Below are 14,853 nucleotides of genomic sequence, written 5' to 3' on the forward strand. Positions count from 1 at the left end.
AAGAAAATACTAACTAGTTAACTTGCCCTTATTGACAAGGAATATTAGATTTGAAAGATACGATCAAATCACTGGATTAGACCAGTGATTCTTACCTCCTGGCTGGATATTAGAGCTTTTTAAAGACTCTCTGCATGCTCTAGCCACACCCCAGCCCAACCAATCCAGACTCTGTCTGTGTGAGTCCAGGATATCTATGCACCAAGTTCCCCAGATGATTCTGATGTGTAGCCAGGATTGAGAACTCACCAGAATATTTTAATGCTTCTTAGACAGTAATTGCCTGTATAGATTGATTTCCTCAGACATTCGGAAGCATCTTTTCTATCTGATTTCTGGGGGAAAGTATAATCAGAGTCATTGTCTCTTTTCTGTCTTCCACTCTCACAGAGGCAAATGCCATCATGAACCCTCCCAACCCTCTCCCTTCCAGAAGAGCCCACTCCTTGACCACGACTGGGCCCCCTACCTTGGCTGCCGGGACAGCATCTCCCATCAGGCCAGTGTCCTCTCCTGTGCTGCCTGCTTCCAACAGGAGCCCAACCAGGTGGGGCCTTAACATGACAAAAAGAAGGGCCCTTTACACCATGCAGGTTGTGTAGAAGGGCATCCTCCTCCAGCGCTCTGTCGAAAGATGGTCTCTAACAATCACTTTAAAATGGAAAACCCCCCAATTTTAAAAGCTATTAATTTTCTTGACTGCATTTTCCTACTTTCTCACATTACTACTATACACACTACTTTGTGACCCCATAGACTGTAGCCCATCAGGCTCCTCTGTCCATGGAATTCTCCAGGCAAGAATACTGGAGTGGGTAGCCATTTCCTTCTTCAGGGGTCTTCCCAACCCAGGGATTGAACCCAGGTCTTCTGCTTTGCTGGCAGATTCTTTACCATCTGAGCCACCAGGGAAGCTCCTCACTTTACTATAATGGCTTCTAATTTTTTTTGACAAAGCAATCCTTCAAAGGCCAGTAACAGTAACAAAACCTGAGCTGCCAGTCTCTAAATCTTCACTGTCTGATCTAGCAGCCACCAGCCACAGGAAAGGACTCCCCCAGTGATGCAGCGCTAAAGAATCTGCCTACATAGTGGGAGCCACAGGATCCCTGGGTTAAGAAGATCCCTTGGAGGAGGGTGCAGCAGCCCACTCCAGTATTCTTGCCTGGAGAATCCCATGGACAGAGGAGCCTGGCAGGCTGCAGTCCATAGGGTCACAGAGTCAGACATGACTGAAATTACTTAGCACAGCACAGCAGCCACAAGAAAACAAAGCAAACAAAAAAAGTGAGCTGGCTATTTAAATTCAAATTTAATTAAAATAAAATTTCAGATTCAGTTCCTCAGTCACACCAGCCACATTAAAAGTGTTGCATGGCTACCACTGACCGCTGGCTACTGTATGTACTAAACAGTGCAGATAAAGACCATTTCTGTCATTGCAGAAAGTTCTATTGGATAGCACTGCTCTAAATGAAGAACACATGTTTTAATGTAAGCAATTTGATCCTCTGCTAATGGGTGAAATATATTTAACACTCTTCTCATGTATAAGGTGTACATGTCTGGAGAAATGAATGTCTTACAACCAGTTGGAGAGGTTTAGATATAATCCTAAAGCTGATATTATTGTAAATAATTTTTTAAGGTCCATGCCAATTAAAGATTTGAAACAACAGCCACCCTCTTAAAAAAATATATTAAAATGAAAGTCTTTCAGAGGAATCAGAATGCCATACCATCTCCCTCAGCCCCATACTAAAGTTTAAGATATGTTGAGATTCCAGACAGAACCATGATTTAAAAAAAAAAAAAAAGACATTTTATACTTTGTCAGAGAAGTGGGAGGAGGAAATGGGTCTGTACAGGTACTGGTTTAGAGACATTTTTATACACACACACTTAACACATGCATCACCCCCTCTTTTCTCCTTCTCTTCCTCCCCACATCTCCCTCCTCCCCATGTCTCTTTTTCTCTTTCCTTGCCTCTCTGTCTCTCTGGGTCTCTCTCTCTGTACCTCTCTCTTTCTCTGGGTCTCTCTCTCTCTGTACCTCTCTCTTTCTCTCTCTCTTGATAGCTTGCTATAGATAAAAACCCTACAGTAAATCCTCTTTTAAAGGGAAGCATCCTTTCACGGTGTGAATAATGAATGTAATTTCTGCATATGGCTTAACTGGGTCACAGGTACCTGAAAACTCTTTTTACCACTTTTGCAAGGTTTGTAGGTTTGTAACAAAATTAAAGCTACAAAGAATCAGAATTCTTTGCATTATATTTCAGCCTAACCAGTATCCTGGGAAAATAAAACAGCCACATAACTACAGTTAAGTGGCCTTTCCCTTTATTTCAATCACTCGTAAGCAGGAAAAGGAAAGACAAAGTAAACGAGGAAAATGTTTTCAAAGAGGTCAAAGCAGAGAGACTACCGTGCCAGATGGAAAATCAGAGGACCCTGCCATAGGAGGACAGTGGGCCCAGTAAGAGAAGACAAGGCGGGAGAAGAGAAGTCAGCCTGAATACTCTTCAAGAAGAAAGCAAGATTGAGCCCTAGGAAGGAACCGAATAGAAGAATAGAGGTTCCTAAAGTTAGAGGGAGTTGGGTGCCTACAGACAGTGGCTGGTCGGGGAACCAGAGGAAGACAGGCATGAAACATACATGTTTAAATTCAAATGAAAAACCACTTCGTTATCAGACCTTTGTCCTCTTCTTCAAGCTCTCCCCTCTGTTTCCCACCCCGTACTGGGGAATCAACAACCCAGGCCTACAAAGTATAATACCATAAATCTATCCATTTGTAATACTCTTCCACTAATGGAGGTGACCTTCAGATGTCAACACAAAATAATTTTCCATAAATAAACACTGTTGAAAGGATCAAGGTCAAGCTAGCTATTCATTACAATATTCTCTCTATTTTCCTATATATTTGAAATATTTAAAAAATGAAAAACTAAGGACAAAACCAAAAAATGAAAAAAAAAAGATGATTTGACCAAAAACCAGCCAAAACATTTCTCATACTCTCCTCTCAAGGAACCAGCATAGGAAATAAAAAAATATTGTGAAAGCGCTAGACTGAATTTTTGACCCAGATGACTGATATTTTTATATTAAATAGATACAGCCTTGGCAGGTGCAAATATAATTCTAGGCAAGAGTTGGCTTCTTTCCACCCTTAATATTTTTGTGATTCACATTTTCCATTAGCATTAAAAACCCTTCCTTGTTTTCATCTAAAAACTGGTTAAGAAAGGAGAAAGGGAAGACATTGATACATTCAAGATTTTCTTCTTAAATGTGTTTCTATGGTTTAAAATATATGAAAACACATGAATAATTTTCCATAAGTTATAATTGCACAATGTGGGGCTCTTTTTTAAAATGACTTTTCCTCAAAACCACTGAATTTATGGTTTTTTTCCCCCTCTCATTGACCTGTGGTTTCAAAGACCTGTTTTGATTTGTAGAAGAATATTAACTCAGCTTTGTGCCCTTATTAAATAGGCTGTAAACATGAAGTGGTTTCAATATATAATGTTTTATTTCCTCTGATGCAATATAGATGAATTTGGAGAGAAATGAAAAGGTGTAATAATTAAAGCAATGCTTAGAAAGAAAAGAGCCTAAACTTCAGTGACTCGCTGTCCATCGTTCCGTTCACGTTGCTAATCCGAGAACGTCTCTTAGGGCAGAGTGACAGAACCGGTCCCAGTTCTGCCCGTCAAGGCATTGTCTTTGTTGCAGTGCTTGGAACAGCAGCAGCGGCTGGCCAGGGAAGATCAAAGGAGGGATGCAGGGCTTTCAGAGCTTCATGGTTTCAGACAGCAGCATGAGTTTCGTGGAATTTGTTGAGCTGTTCAAGTCATTCAGGTATGGCCGGCTTTCTTTTCAGCCTTTCCTCCTCTTACCCTTCCCTTGTTAAAACGAAGCTAAAGATGAGGTGTTCTCCATCCTGTGTCCAGTGTGAGGAGCCGCAAGGACCTGAAGGACCTCTTTGACATCTACGCCGTACCCTGTGACCGAGCTGGCTCTGAGGCAGCCCCCCTCTATACCAACCTGACCATTGACGAAAATATCAGCGGTCTTCAGCCTGACCTAGGTTTGTGTGACAATTTAATATTTCCTTTTGAGACCTTTCTACCTAAAAATAATTAGAGACCCAGTCATGCAAACCTTCAGCCTGTCCCACATGGCACACTACTCCCAGGAGCATGGTGAAATGCTTAGAGAATCATTTCTCTAATGGGAGTGTCATGGGGATGGTATTGTTAGCATTTTGGACTAGGAAGTTCATCATTGTATGGGTCTGTCCATAGAGTCTAGAATATATTTAACCAGTAGAGCCTTCCAGTCATTCTGACAACTAAAAACCCTTTCCCACTTATTTCCAAATGTCCACGAAGTTTGTGGCATGTCCCAGTTGGGAACTGCCAGTTTCTTCCCTACCTCCAGGGGGGTGGGTGCTCCACCCAGCGTTGGGAGCTGTCTGCCCTTTGACAGGAGGGTCTTCCCTGACCTCAGCAAAGTACTGCTGCCTGAACATTCAGGACATTTTTCCTAACGCGTAAACCAGCATCTCTATTCCTTGATCCCATTCACTGCCACCACCTTTACCATCACCACCCATGTATTTTAGGCCTATTATTTTTCTCTTCTGTTCTTGCTGGAAACCATAAACCTTTCTAAAAAGCAAAAAACAAAATGAACATAGTCCTCTTTCCTGCATTTTCTTTTTTAATTATTTAAAAACATATTGTCCTTAAGCTAAGAATACTAACCGTTTTCAGCCTTACTTATAAATGTACATAACTGTAGATTTGTTAAGTAGTTATAGTTTTCAAAAAAATAATAGACTATTTTTTTTAGGACAGTTAAGTTTACAGAAAAATGAGCAGAGTACAGAGAGTTTCTGTATGCTCTGCCTGCATACATAAAGTTCCCCCCTTAGTAATTTTTTGCATTAGTGTAGTATATTTGTTTGCGAAGAGTCAGAAACGACTGAGCGACTTCCCTTTCACTTTTCACTTTCATGCATTGGAGAAGGAAATGGCAACCCACTCCAGTGTTCTTGCCTGGAGAATCTCAGGGATGGGAGCCTGGTGGGCTGCCGTCTATGGGGTCACACAGAGTCGGACACGACTGAAGCGACTTAGCAGCAGCAGCAGTATATTTGTTGAGCCAATATTGATATATTTGAAGTCCATAATTTACATTAATGTTCACTGTCTGTATTTTCTATGGGTTTTCACAGAAGTATAATGACATGTATTTGCCATTACAATAGTATACAGAATAAATAGTTCCACTGTCCTAAAGACCCGCTGTGCTCCGTCTTGTCATTCTCCTATTCTCCTCTGAACCCCTGGCAAATACTGATCTTTTTCCTGTCTCCATAGCTTTGTTTTTCCCAGAATGTCATATAGTTGGGATCATATAGTATGTATGTGGCCTTTTCAGACTAGCTCCTTTTGCTGGGCAATATGTGTTTAAGGTTTCTTGATGTCTTCTCGTGGTTTGACAGCTCATTTCTTTATATTGCTGAGTAATATTTTGTTATGTGTATGCTTGGCCATTCATCTATTGAAAGACATCTTGGTTGCTTCTAAGTTTTAGCAATTATGTAGAAAGCTGCTGTAAATATTTGGTATGTGGGTGTTTTTGTGGACATAAGTTTTCAACTCACTTGGGTAAACACCTAGGACTGGAGTTGCTGGATCCTATGGTGAGCCTATATTTAGCTCTGCAAGAAACCGACTCACTGTTCTCCATGGTGGTTAGAGTGAAAATGACCGCCCATACCAAAGTGGGTGCAAATGTGGAGCAACTAGGGCATTGCTGATGGGAGGGTAAAACAGTACAGCCAGCTCAGAAGAGAATTTGGCTGTTTCTTACAAACTAGAATGTACTATTACCATATAATCCAGCAACTGTACTCCTTGGTATTTACCCAACTGAGCTGAAAACATATGTTCACACAGGCACCTGCACAGTTTACAGTTACACTTTTGAAGTACAGAAAAACTGTAATCTTAAGGGTACGTCTTCCATGCATGCTCAGTCATAGAAGTGGTTATTCTCAAAAACCAAAGTCTGAATTCAGCCTTAAGTCCCCGACCAAATTTACATGTTTGCATCTGATACTGAAGTTTATGGGCTTTTAGGATCATTGACCTAGCTCTCTTCATTTCTTTTATTTATTCACTAATTCATTTTTTTATCCCTTCAACTATGTGAAGCCAGGAAGAAGCACTGAGCTTGATGGCTTGTTTAGACAGATTAGTGAAGAGTTACTACAGCTTAATAGTTCCACAACACCATTATCTCCAAAACGGGCTTTATGAAAGATGCTGGCTAGCCTGTCCATGTTCTGTTCGGTGGTTCTGTTTCAGATTTGTTGACCAGAAATGTCTCAGATTTGGGATTATTCATCAAGAGTAAACAGCAGCTGTCTGACAACCAGAGGCAGATATCTGATGCCATTGCTGCTGCCAGTATTGTGACAAATGGCACCGGGGTGGAGAGCACATCTCTGGGTGTGTTTGGAGTTGGTATCCTCCAGCTCAATGACTTCCTAGTGAATTGCCAAGGAGAACACTATACTTATGATGAAATCCTCAGCATTATCCAGGTTTGTATCTTTTTTGCATGCAAGCACATGTGTAAGGCTTCTAACTATTCTAATTATTTTCTGCTGAACATTTACTCTTTTTATACTTCTTTCCAATGCCTTTGAAGTCTGGGGGAGAAATAGAAGGTTATTTTTTTTTTTAAATACCAAATATGTAAGTGTTCTTATTTAACATACAGTTAACATAGGTCCTAAACCTTTTTCTTTTGCTGTTGTTTAGTTGCTAAGTCATGTCCGACTCTTTTTCGATCCCATGGACTACATAGCCCACCAGGCTCCTCTGTCCATTGGTGCTTCCCTGGTGGCTCAGAGGTAAAGAATCCGCCTGCCAGTGCAGGAGACTCATCTTTGATCCCTGATTTGGGAAGATTCTCTGGAGAAGGAAATGGTAACCCACTCCAGTTTTCTTGCCTGGGAAATCCCACAGATAGAAGAGCCTGGCGGGCTACACTCCGTGGCGCTGCAATAGTCAGATAAAACTTAGTGACTAAACACCAAGTCTTCTCTTACCCAGTGGCTACTGTAAAGAATCAGTACATGATTGTTTTTTGTTGTTCCAGCACATGCAATGGAATTGGTAGTTAGGTCATCAGCTATTTTGATTGTCTAACAAATGTTTATCAGCTTCTACTCTGGGCCTGGAAATACAGTAGTTAAGAGGATCAAGTTCCAACCTTCATAGCAGTTTACATTCTAGTGGGTGAGACAAACTATAAATGAATAAATATATCATGTGATTTCAGGTAATAATGGGCTCTGATAAAAGACTGAGCAGAGTAAGGGAATGGAGGGCTGAGAGGAGTAAGCCAAGGCCCCTTGAGGGAGGTGACACTTGGGCTGAGCCCTGAATGATTAAGCTTTGTGAGGGTCTAAGGAGACAGCTTTCCAGACAGAGAGTAGCAAGCAGAAGCCAGCTTGGAGTTTGTGAGGAATAACAAAAGCCAGAGGGACCATAGCAGACTTGATTTCAGACAGGTGGGCAGGGGCCAAACCATCCAGGCATCTTAGGCCATGGTAAGGAGTCCATGTGAGATGGGATGCTATTGGAATTTTTGAGCAGGGGAAGAAGATGATTTAAGTTTCTAAGAGGTCACTCTGGCCCCACTGGAGTATAAACTGTGCTAGGGAAGGAATGAAGGCCAGAGAAACTGGGAAGGAAGCTGTCACTGTAACCCAGAGGAAGTGGTCATGGCCTCCTCTAGGGGATGAGAGAAGAGAGGGGGCCAGATGGTTCACTGTGGCTGCGCCACATGCAATAGAATTAATCTAGGCTTTTAGCCTCCCTTGTCAATTGATTAGGAATCAGTGGATTAGCTGGCCAGCGACTGGACTTGATCACTGGCGATGCTAAAAATGTAAGATTATGGTCACATTGAGTATGCACTAAGTTCTGATGGAGCGTGAACACTGTCCTGAGTGGATCTTCACGTTTCACCTCCCACCAACTCTGTAGTAGCTGCTGTTCTGATCCCCATCTTTACCTGGATAAACTGATACTGTTTGTTTCCATATAAATCAGCTTTATTCTTTTCTCCTTCTCTTTTTTTCCCCTCTTAAATAAATATGCTTCCTATAATAAACTCACACATAATAAATGTTTTCTTTTGGACTGAAAAACTACATTTTACCACTCCATAACTAAATTAGTCCAAATATTTGGTTTAGATATTTCCTGATGAAAACAGAACAGTTTTAAAAAATGATGTGGTGGTTTTTTCCCCTTTAGTTTCCTTTACCTAAATAACACTCCTTTTGTATCCCTTGCAGAAGTTCGAGCCTAGTGTTAGTATGTGTCATCAAGGCCTAATGTCATTTGAAGGATTTGCAAGGTAACTTTTAAAATATTTTTGCCCATCATTTAAGCACGTATATTTTTCAAATAGACTCAGATACAGAGAACAAACTAGCTGTTACTAGTGGAGAGAGGGCTTGGGAGAAGGACAAGATAGGGGAAGGGGGCCTTCCCCAGTGGTCCAGGCGTTGAGACCACATTGCCAATTCAGGGGGCAGAGGTTCAATCCCTGCTGGGGGAATCTTAGTTCTGCCATGTGGTACAGCCAAAAAATAAAATAATTCTTTTTAAAAGATAGGGGAAGGGGACTAAAAGATACATATGATAAATACAAGGATTAATGTACAGCACAGGAAATATAGCCAATGTTTTATAATAGCTTTATGGAGTACAAGCTATAAAAATACTGAATCGCTATGTTGTATACCTGAAACTGGGCTCCCCAGGTGGTGCTAGTGGTATGGAATCTGCCTACCAATGCAGGAGATGTAAGAGACGCGGCTTCAATCCCTGGGTCGGGAAGATCCCCTGGAGGAGGACCCACTCTAGTATTCTTGCCTGGAGAATCCCATGGACAGACAAGCCTGGCAGGCTACAGTCCATGGGGTCGCACAGAATTGCACACGACTGAAGCAACTTAGCATGCATACCTGAAACTAATATATTTTAAGTCAACTATACTTCAGAAAAGAGAGTATATAGTTTTCCTATACACGTCTGACAAAATTGTTTCCCCTAGGTTTCTAATGGATAAAGATAATTTTGCCTCGAAAAATGATGAGTCACAGGAGAACGTTAAAGACATGCAGCTGCCCCTCTCCTACTATTACATTGAATCTTCACACAATACCTACCTCACGGGCCATCAGCTCAAAGGAGAATCCTCAGTAGAACTCTACAGCCAGGTACTGAGAATTTCACTGGGAATGTGGTTTTCATTAACCTTATTTACGTAACCCTCTGTCACAGAAAGTTGACCCCAGCCTCCTTTGATGAGTTTATATGCTGTTAATTGTGAAATGTGAGGAAACATGACGTGTGGGAAACTGGTGATATATACGGCTGTTTTCTGTCCTCTTTTTCTTTCCATTCCCCTCCCCCCATCTATACTTAACCTTTATTCTAGGCAAAAATAAATAAATAAATAAGTAGTAGTTTGAGACTCATAGCTTTTAGATCTTGGTTAGTCTGACCTACCCCTACTAAAATTAGATTTTCCCATGAGAAAACTATCTAATCGCTTGCCTAGATGCTAAATAAATCAATATATTGTAGTGGGAAAGCATAGTAGAAAATGCAACTGTCTATGAAGTTATTCCCAGAATATTGTTTGTTTTGTTTTGCAATTTGTTAGAAAATTAATTCATCATTATGACAACCAACTTACACACACACACACAAAAAATCTACAAAGTGTAGGCACTATCCTTACACACTTAAATTGATGGGAATGTCCTCAAAAACTCAGAAGGGTCTCTGGACTAGAAAAAGCACATCCTTTTCACCTAAACATCCAGCTGTCAATTATCTGTATGACTGGTGCTTCTGTTGTATTTTCTGCAACACCTTTGTCTATGCTGCCTGTTTTCTGAACTCTCACAAGATGAGTTAAGTGTGGGAGGATCTAGCTAGGTCCTGTGTGTGTGTGTGTGTGTGTGTGTGTGTCCATGTCTGTGTGTTGGGGGAAGGGGTCCAAGTGTAAAAATTTTAACTGTATTTTATACATAAACACAGCACACTTGTGCTTGCTTTATTCTTCAGATTCGTCTAGATATTTCTCAAAGCATGGGTTAAACTTCTGTCCCAAAGCTTATCGGGTATGGAGTATGTCTTTTAAACTCTAAAATTTAAGGTGATTTTATTATGAAATGAAGATGTGTTCTTAGAGTCACGATTTTCAAAATAAGTGTCTGTCAAGGGACCTCAGCTGCTGACACAGAAGGTCAGCATTAGAGGGTCCCATGCCCTGCTCCCACTGCAGCTGAAGATTTGCTCTTGTATGTGCTTTCTATATTGGCCCTCTGTTTGCGCTGAGAATTCCAAGGTTAAAAGAAGTTTCAAATCTATTGATATAAGGGAAAGAAATGAAATGTGTGTGTGTGTATGTGTGTGTGTGTGTGTGTGTATTCCAGGAAAATAAACAGGGACTGGTGTCCTAGCTTTAATTCCTACTATACTTACCTATTTGACATCAGGGAGGTTTTCTTTTTAAATTTTTTTTTTCAGGGACTTTTTCAGGGACATTTTCTTTTTAAACTCCTTAACATCACACCCCAAGCCTTTGAATAAAGCACAGAAACTCCTAAAATAGATTCACAGATGTGATTAAACCTTAAATGTGAGGCTCCCTTTTATTTCATTTCTTACCACTCTGCTGTCCCTCAACTCCTCCAATTATCTCCTAACATTCGTTACTTATGGGGTCATTGAGAAGTGAGAGAAAGCCCTGTTCTCACCTGGAATTTCCAGCCCTGGTTCTCCTCTTCTAGTGGTATGTGGAAACTTTAATGCAGACCTTTAACCTTTTCATGCTGAAAACCCATCTGGTCTGCTCCCGGTCGGTGAACGCTCTTCCCAGTGTGGCTCACTACAGAGAGCCTCACGTCCCAGCTGTCATGTTACACAACAGTTTCGGCCCAAAGCAGCACACCCCTAGATACTCTAATGCTGACAAATGCTGGGGGCTTTGGGATTCTTTACCACAGAATCAGTTGCCTGTGGGATGAGAGGTCACCTAGGAAAACTGGGTTCTCAATGGTGGGCAATGGGAAGAATCTAGCAAGTGTCTCATATAAAAGCATTAAGGGGGATTCAACTATCTAAGTTATGTTGTAGCAACTGTAGTCGGAGAAGGCAGTGGCATCCCACTCCAGTACTCTTGCCTGGAGAATGTCGTGGACGGAGGAGCCTGGAAGGCTGCAGTCCATGGGGTCGCTGAGGGTCAGACACGACTGAGCAACTTCACTTTCACTTTTCACTTTCATGCATTGGAGAAGGAAATGGCAACCCACTCCAGTGTTCTTGCCTGGAGAATCCCAGGGACGGGGGAGCCTGGTGGGCTGCCGTCTATGGGGTCACACAGAGTCGGACACGACTGAAGTGACTTAGCAGCAGCAGCAGCAACTGTAGTGGCCACTAGCCCCCAGTTACTGGATTGCTGTTACATGGAAATAGGTATGTGGATTCTTAAATCAGAGAGTTGGCTCATTCACAGATACATATGCCTCTTAGCTTGGTTGACCCTTTTGAATATCACCATCTTTAAGATGTTCCACACATAGAGTCTGTGGAAGAAGTTGATCCAAGCTAACATTACAGAGATGCCACCCAAACACATGGGTCAGGACCTCTGCTTCCAGCTTTAGATCCAGGAAAGCAAATAGGTATCATCTCATCTAATTCATTGGTCATGTTTCCTGGAGTTCTTTGCTGAGGTGGTCATGAGATAATGCATCAGAGCTTTGGGGGCAAGTGTGTTATGATTGATTACTGATGACTGCTATGGGTATGGAAAAGGGGAGCTTACGGATTTATTTGCCATCTCTGCTGTGGACGCTGTTCTAGGATTAGACAGCAAACAAATTCCTGATAACTCCTTGCTTCTACCCTTCTTACATGCTACATGTTCACAGCAAAGGTATGAGTTTGGGGCCTAAGTAGAGGAGCTTTGGGATTCCCAGGTGGCATATTGGTAAGGAACCTGTCTGCCAATACAGGAGACGTGAGACTCGGGTACAGTCCCTGGGTCAGGAAGATCATCCCCTGGAGGAGGGCTTGGCAACACTCCAGCATTCTTGCCTGGAGAATCCCGTAGACAGAGGAACCTGGCAGGCAACAGTCCACAGGGTCACAAAGAGTCAGACACGACTGAAGCAACTTAGCACCACACGCAGAGGAAGTTTTATCCTGATTATATTCATATAAATATTTCAGTTCATTAAAGAATCAGTGTCCTCATTTCCTCATCAGCCCCTGTGTCACCTCCTCTGACGTCTGCCCAGATAGAGCTCTAGCCTGGCTTTTTCATTTCAGGATATACCATATGTAGGTCCCTTGGACCAAAGTTGATGGGAAAATGATCAAATGTTATTGCTATCAAATTTTACCTTCCACTAGTATTCAGCTCTGGTCAGCACTCTTTCCACCTTAATCTGTCCTATCCCTTCCCCACCTGTGATAAATTGTGGCCTTTGGCCAACATGCAATGTTTCTTTTCAATCTTAGGCCCTTCTGTTTTAGCCTGGAGCGTGAACACTGATATGTGGAAGCCTGTGCTGGGTTTAATTTGAGGCTTTATCTCCATTTGCTCATCTGGGGTGAATTCACTCATTGATCCCACAGGTCCTCCTGCAAGGCTGTAGGAGTGTAGAGTTGGACTGCTGGGACGGAGATGATGGAATGCCCATCATTTATCATGGACACACCCTGACAACCAAGATCCCCTTCAAGGTAATGCTTCATAACTTTCTTTAGATCAGATCACAGAGAGTCATTATCTTCATTCGTCATTTAAATAAGTGACTCTTCCAAGTTATACCTTAGGTTGGGGGTTCTTATCCTGGGGCTTAAGACTTCTCCAAATTGTGGGGGTCTGCACATGCTCATTTTTCTGGGAGTTGATCTAAAACTCTCCTTAGATTCCCATTCAACCCAAGTTTAATAACCATTACCTTAAATTAGTTATCATGTAATAATGTTATTGCAATTTTTGTATCATAAAATGATATATAAAAGGCAGGAGTTGTTCCTTGCTGTAAGAATTAAAGATCATTTTTCCTGGTGTTCTGCTGACAAAGGCCAACATCATGTGTCTGGGGAGGTTGAAATAACATTCTAAAGTGATAAGAACTGATTCCACCTCGGGAGACTGGTCGCCCAGGAAGACTGGTCTCACTGTATTATGATGTCAGTTTCTAGGTGGTTTATTTGTTCATCGTGCAATTATAAACCTCAATCAGAGGGTCTTTGGCTGTGGCATCATTTTGTTTTTTCTGAACTCTAACTGGACTGAGAAGGAATATTACTTTTTCTGTCTTACATGTGAAGATAATGGCTAAAATATATTTTCTCTTCAACTCATTTTCCTATTCAGCCTTCTTTAAACGTTTTGTGCCTTATGCTGAGGAAAAGAGGGATTGATAACTGTTTATGTACATACATAAATACAGGTGATATATGTCTTATTGCCCCAAGTAGATTTGATTGTAAACTCCTTGAAAGCAGGAAAATATCTTATGCATCATTATTTTTGATACTGTAACTAAAACAATGTATCTTACCTGTAATATACTCATATATATATATTGATTTGTTAAATTGACAGTACTGACAACTGTTCCTCATAGTATGTGAACAATACTTAATATGAATAGTTTAATGTCTTTATAGAAAATAACCTATTGTATTGATTAACTTGAAAATATATTTAAAAAGATAGAAACCACTTTGGCCAGAGTCTTCTGCATACACCAAGTTAGATGCTTTCTGTGGCTATTAGTATCTTGCTTTCTGACACCCTGGGCAGATATCTAAGCTCTGATGAGACTTTTCGGCCCTCACAGGAAGTGGTTGAAGCCATCGATCGCAGTGCCTTCATCAACTCTGACCTGCCCATCATCATATCGATTGAGAACCACTGCTCATTGCCTCAGCAACGAAAAATGGCAGAAATTTTCAAGGTAAGGTATTAGCTAAGTGACAGGACTGTGGCTTGGTCTTTGTCTTGTTTGACTATTGTTGAGCTTAATTTGGGGCCACCGTGGACCACACCACAGCTGGGCCTCAGCTGTAAAACATGTATAGTTAGATCCCTCAGACCTGAGAAATGGGGATGCCCCTGTGAGTTTGGGGCTCTCTCTTGAGGGGTTCATCTTTTCAGCTAGTGATTGAAGCATTCTTCTGTGGTCTTCTGGCAATTTCTAGAAAGCCTTCAGAGGTAAAAGAAGACCAACTCTCCAACACTTTTGGAATCACAAATCAGGGGTGCCAGGATGTCATCTGTCAGTTATATATAGAAAAGCTGAAAATATTTAAGGGCAAAGAAGTCAAATCTTCTTGTGTCCCAACTTCAGATACAGAGATCCATGTTGGCAAAGAGGTTAGACTGGCCACAACAATTGCTGTTAGCACCCAGCTGTTCCTTATGCAAAGAAACTATAATACAAACAGATTTAAAGGCAGATACTCCAGTATACTTCCCCCTTCCTCCACTGGTAGAGGCATTTATGGGAGTATGGCTCTCAGTGGTAGGGAGGGGCATGGAGAGAAGAAAATGTTCCCAAATACAAAACTAATGCCAACAAAACTAATTAGCCTTTCATATTGCCTTTTCTTTGGCATCATTTAGAATGATGGTCTCTAAACTTTTTTTTAAATAATGTTATTTATTTTGTGTGCCGGGTTTTCTCCAGTCACAGAGAGTGGGGTCTAT

At 41.4% G+C, this 14,853-nt stretch overlaps 1 protein-coding gene across 1 annotated transcript in view; it reads left to right on the top strand.

The window, feature by feature from the left end:
* The window catches only part of PLCE1 (phospholipase C epsilon 1), a 369,702-nt gene that overhangs the window by 297,954 nt on the left and 56,895 nt on the right, over positions 1-14,853 (top strand). Inside the window, exons 11-18 of the mRNA XM_061402841.1 lie at positions 391-547; positions 3,748-3,873; positions 3,966-4,102; positions 6,393-6,631; positions 8,399-8,460; positions 9,163-9,328; positions 12,765-12,872; positions 13,985-14,101. Of these exons, the coding sequence (XP_061258825.1) occupies positions 391-547; positions 3,748-3,873; positions 3,966-4,102; positions 6,393-6,631; positions 8,399-8,460; positions 9,163-9,328; positions 12,765-12,872; positions 13,985-14,101 (1,112 nt within the window). The remainder of the gene's footprint in view (positions 1-390; positions 548-3,747; positions 3,874-3,965; positions 4,103-6,392; positions 6,632-8,398; positions 8,461-9,162; positions 9,329-12,764; positions 12,873-13,984; positions 14,102-14,853) is intronic.

This window comes from Bos javanicus, chromosome 26 (assembly GCF_032452875.1).
Source record: "Bos javanicus breed banteng chromosome 26, ARS-OSU_banteng_1.0, whole genome shotgun sequence".
Classification (NCBI taxonomy): domain Eukaryota; kingdom Metazoa; phylum Chordata; class Mammalia; order Artiodactyla; family Bovidae; genus Bos; species Bos javanicus.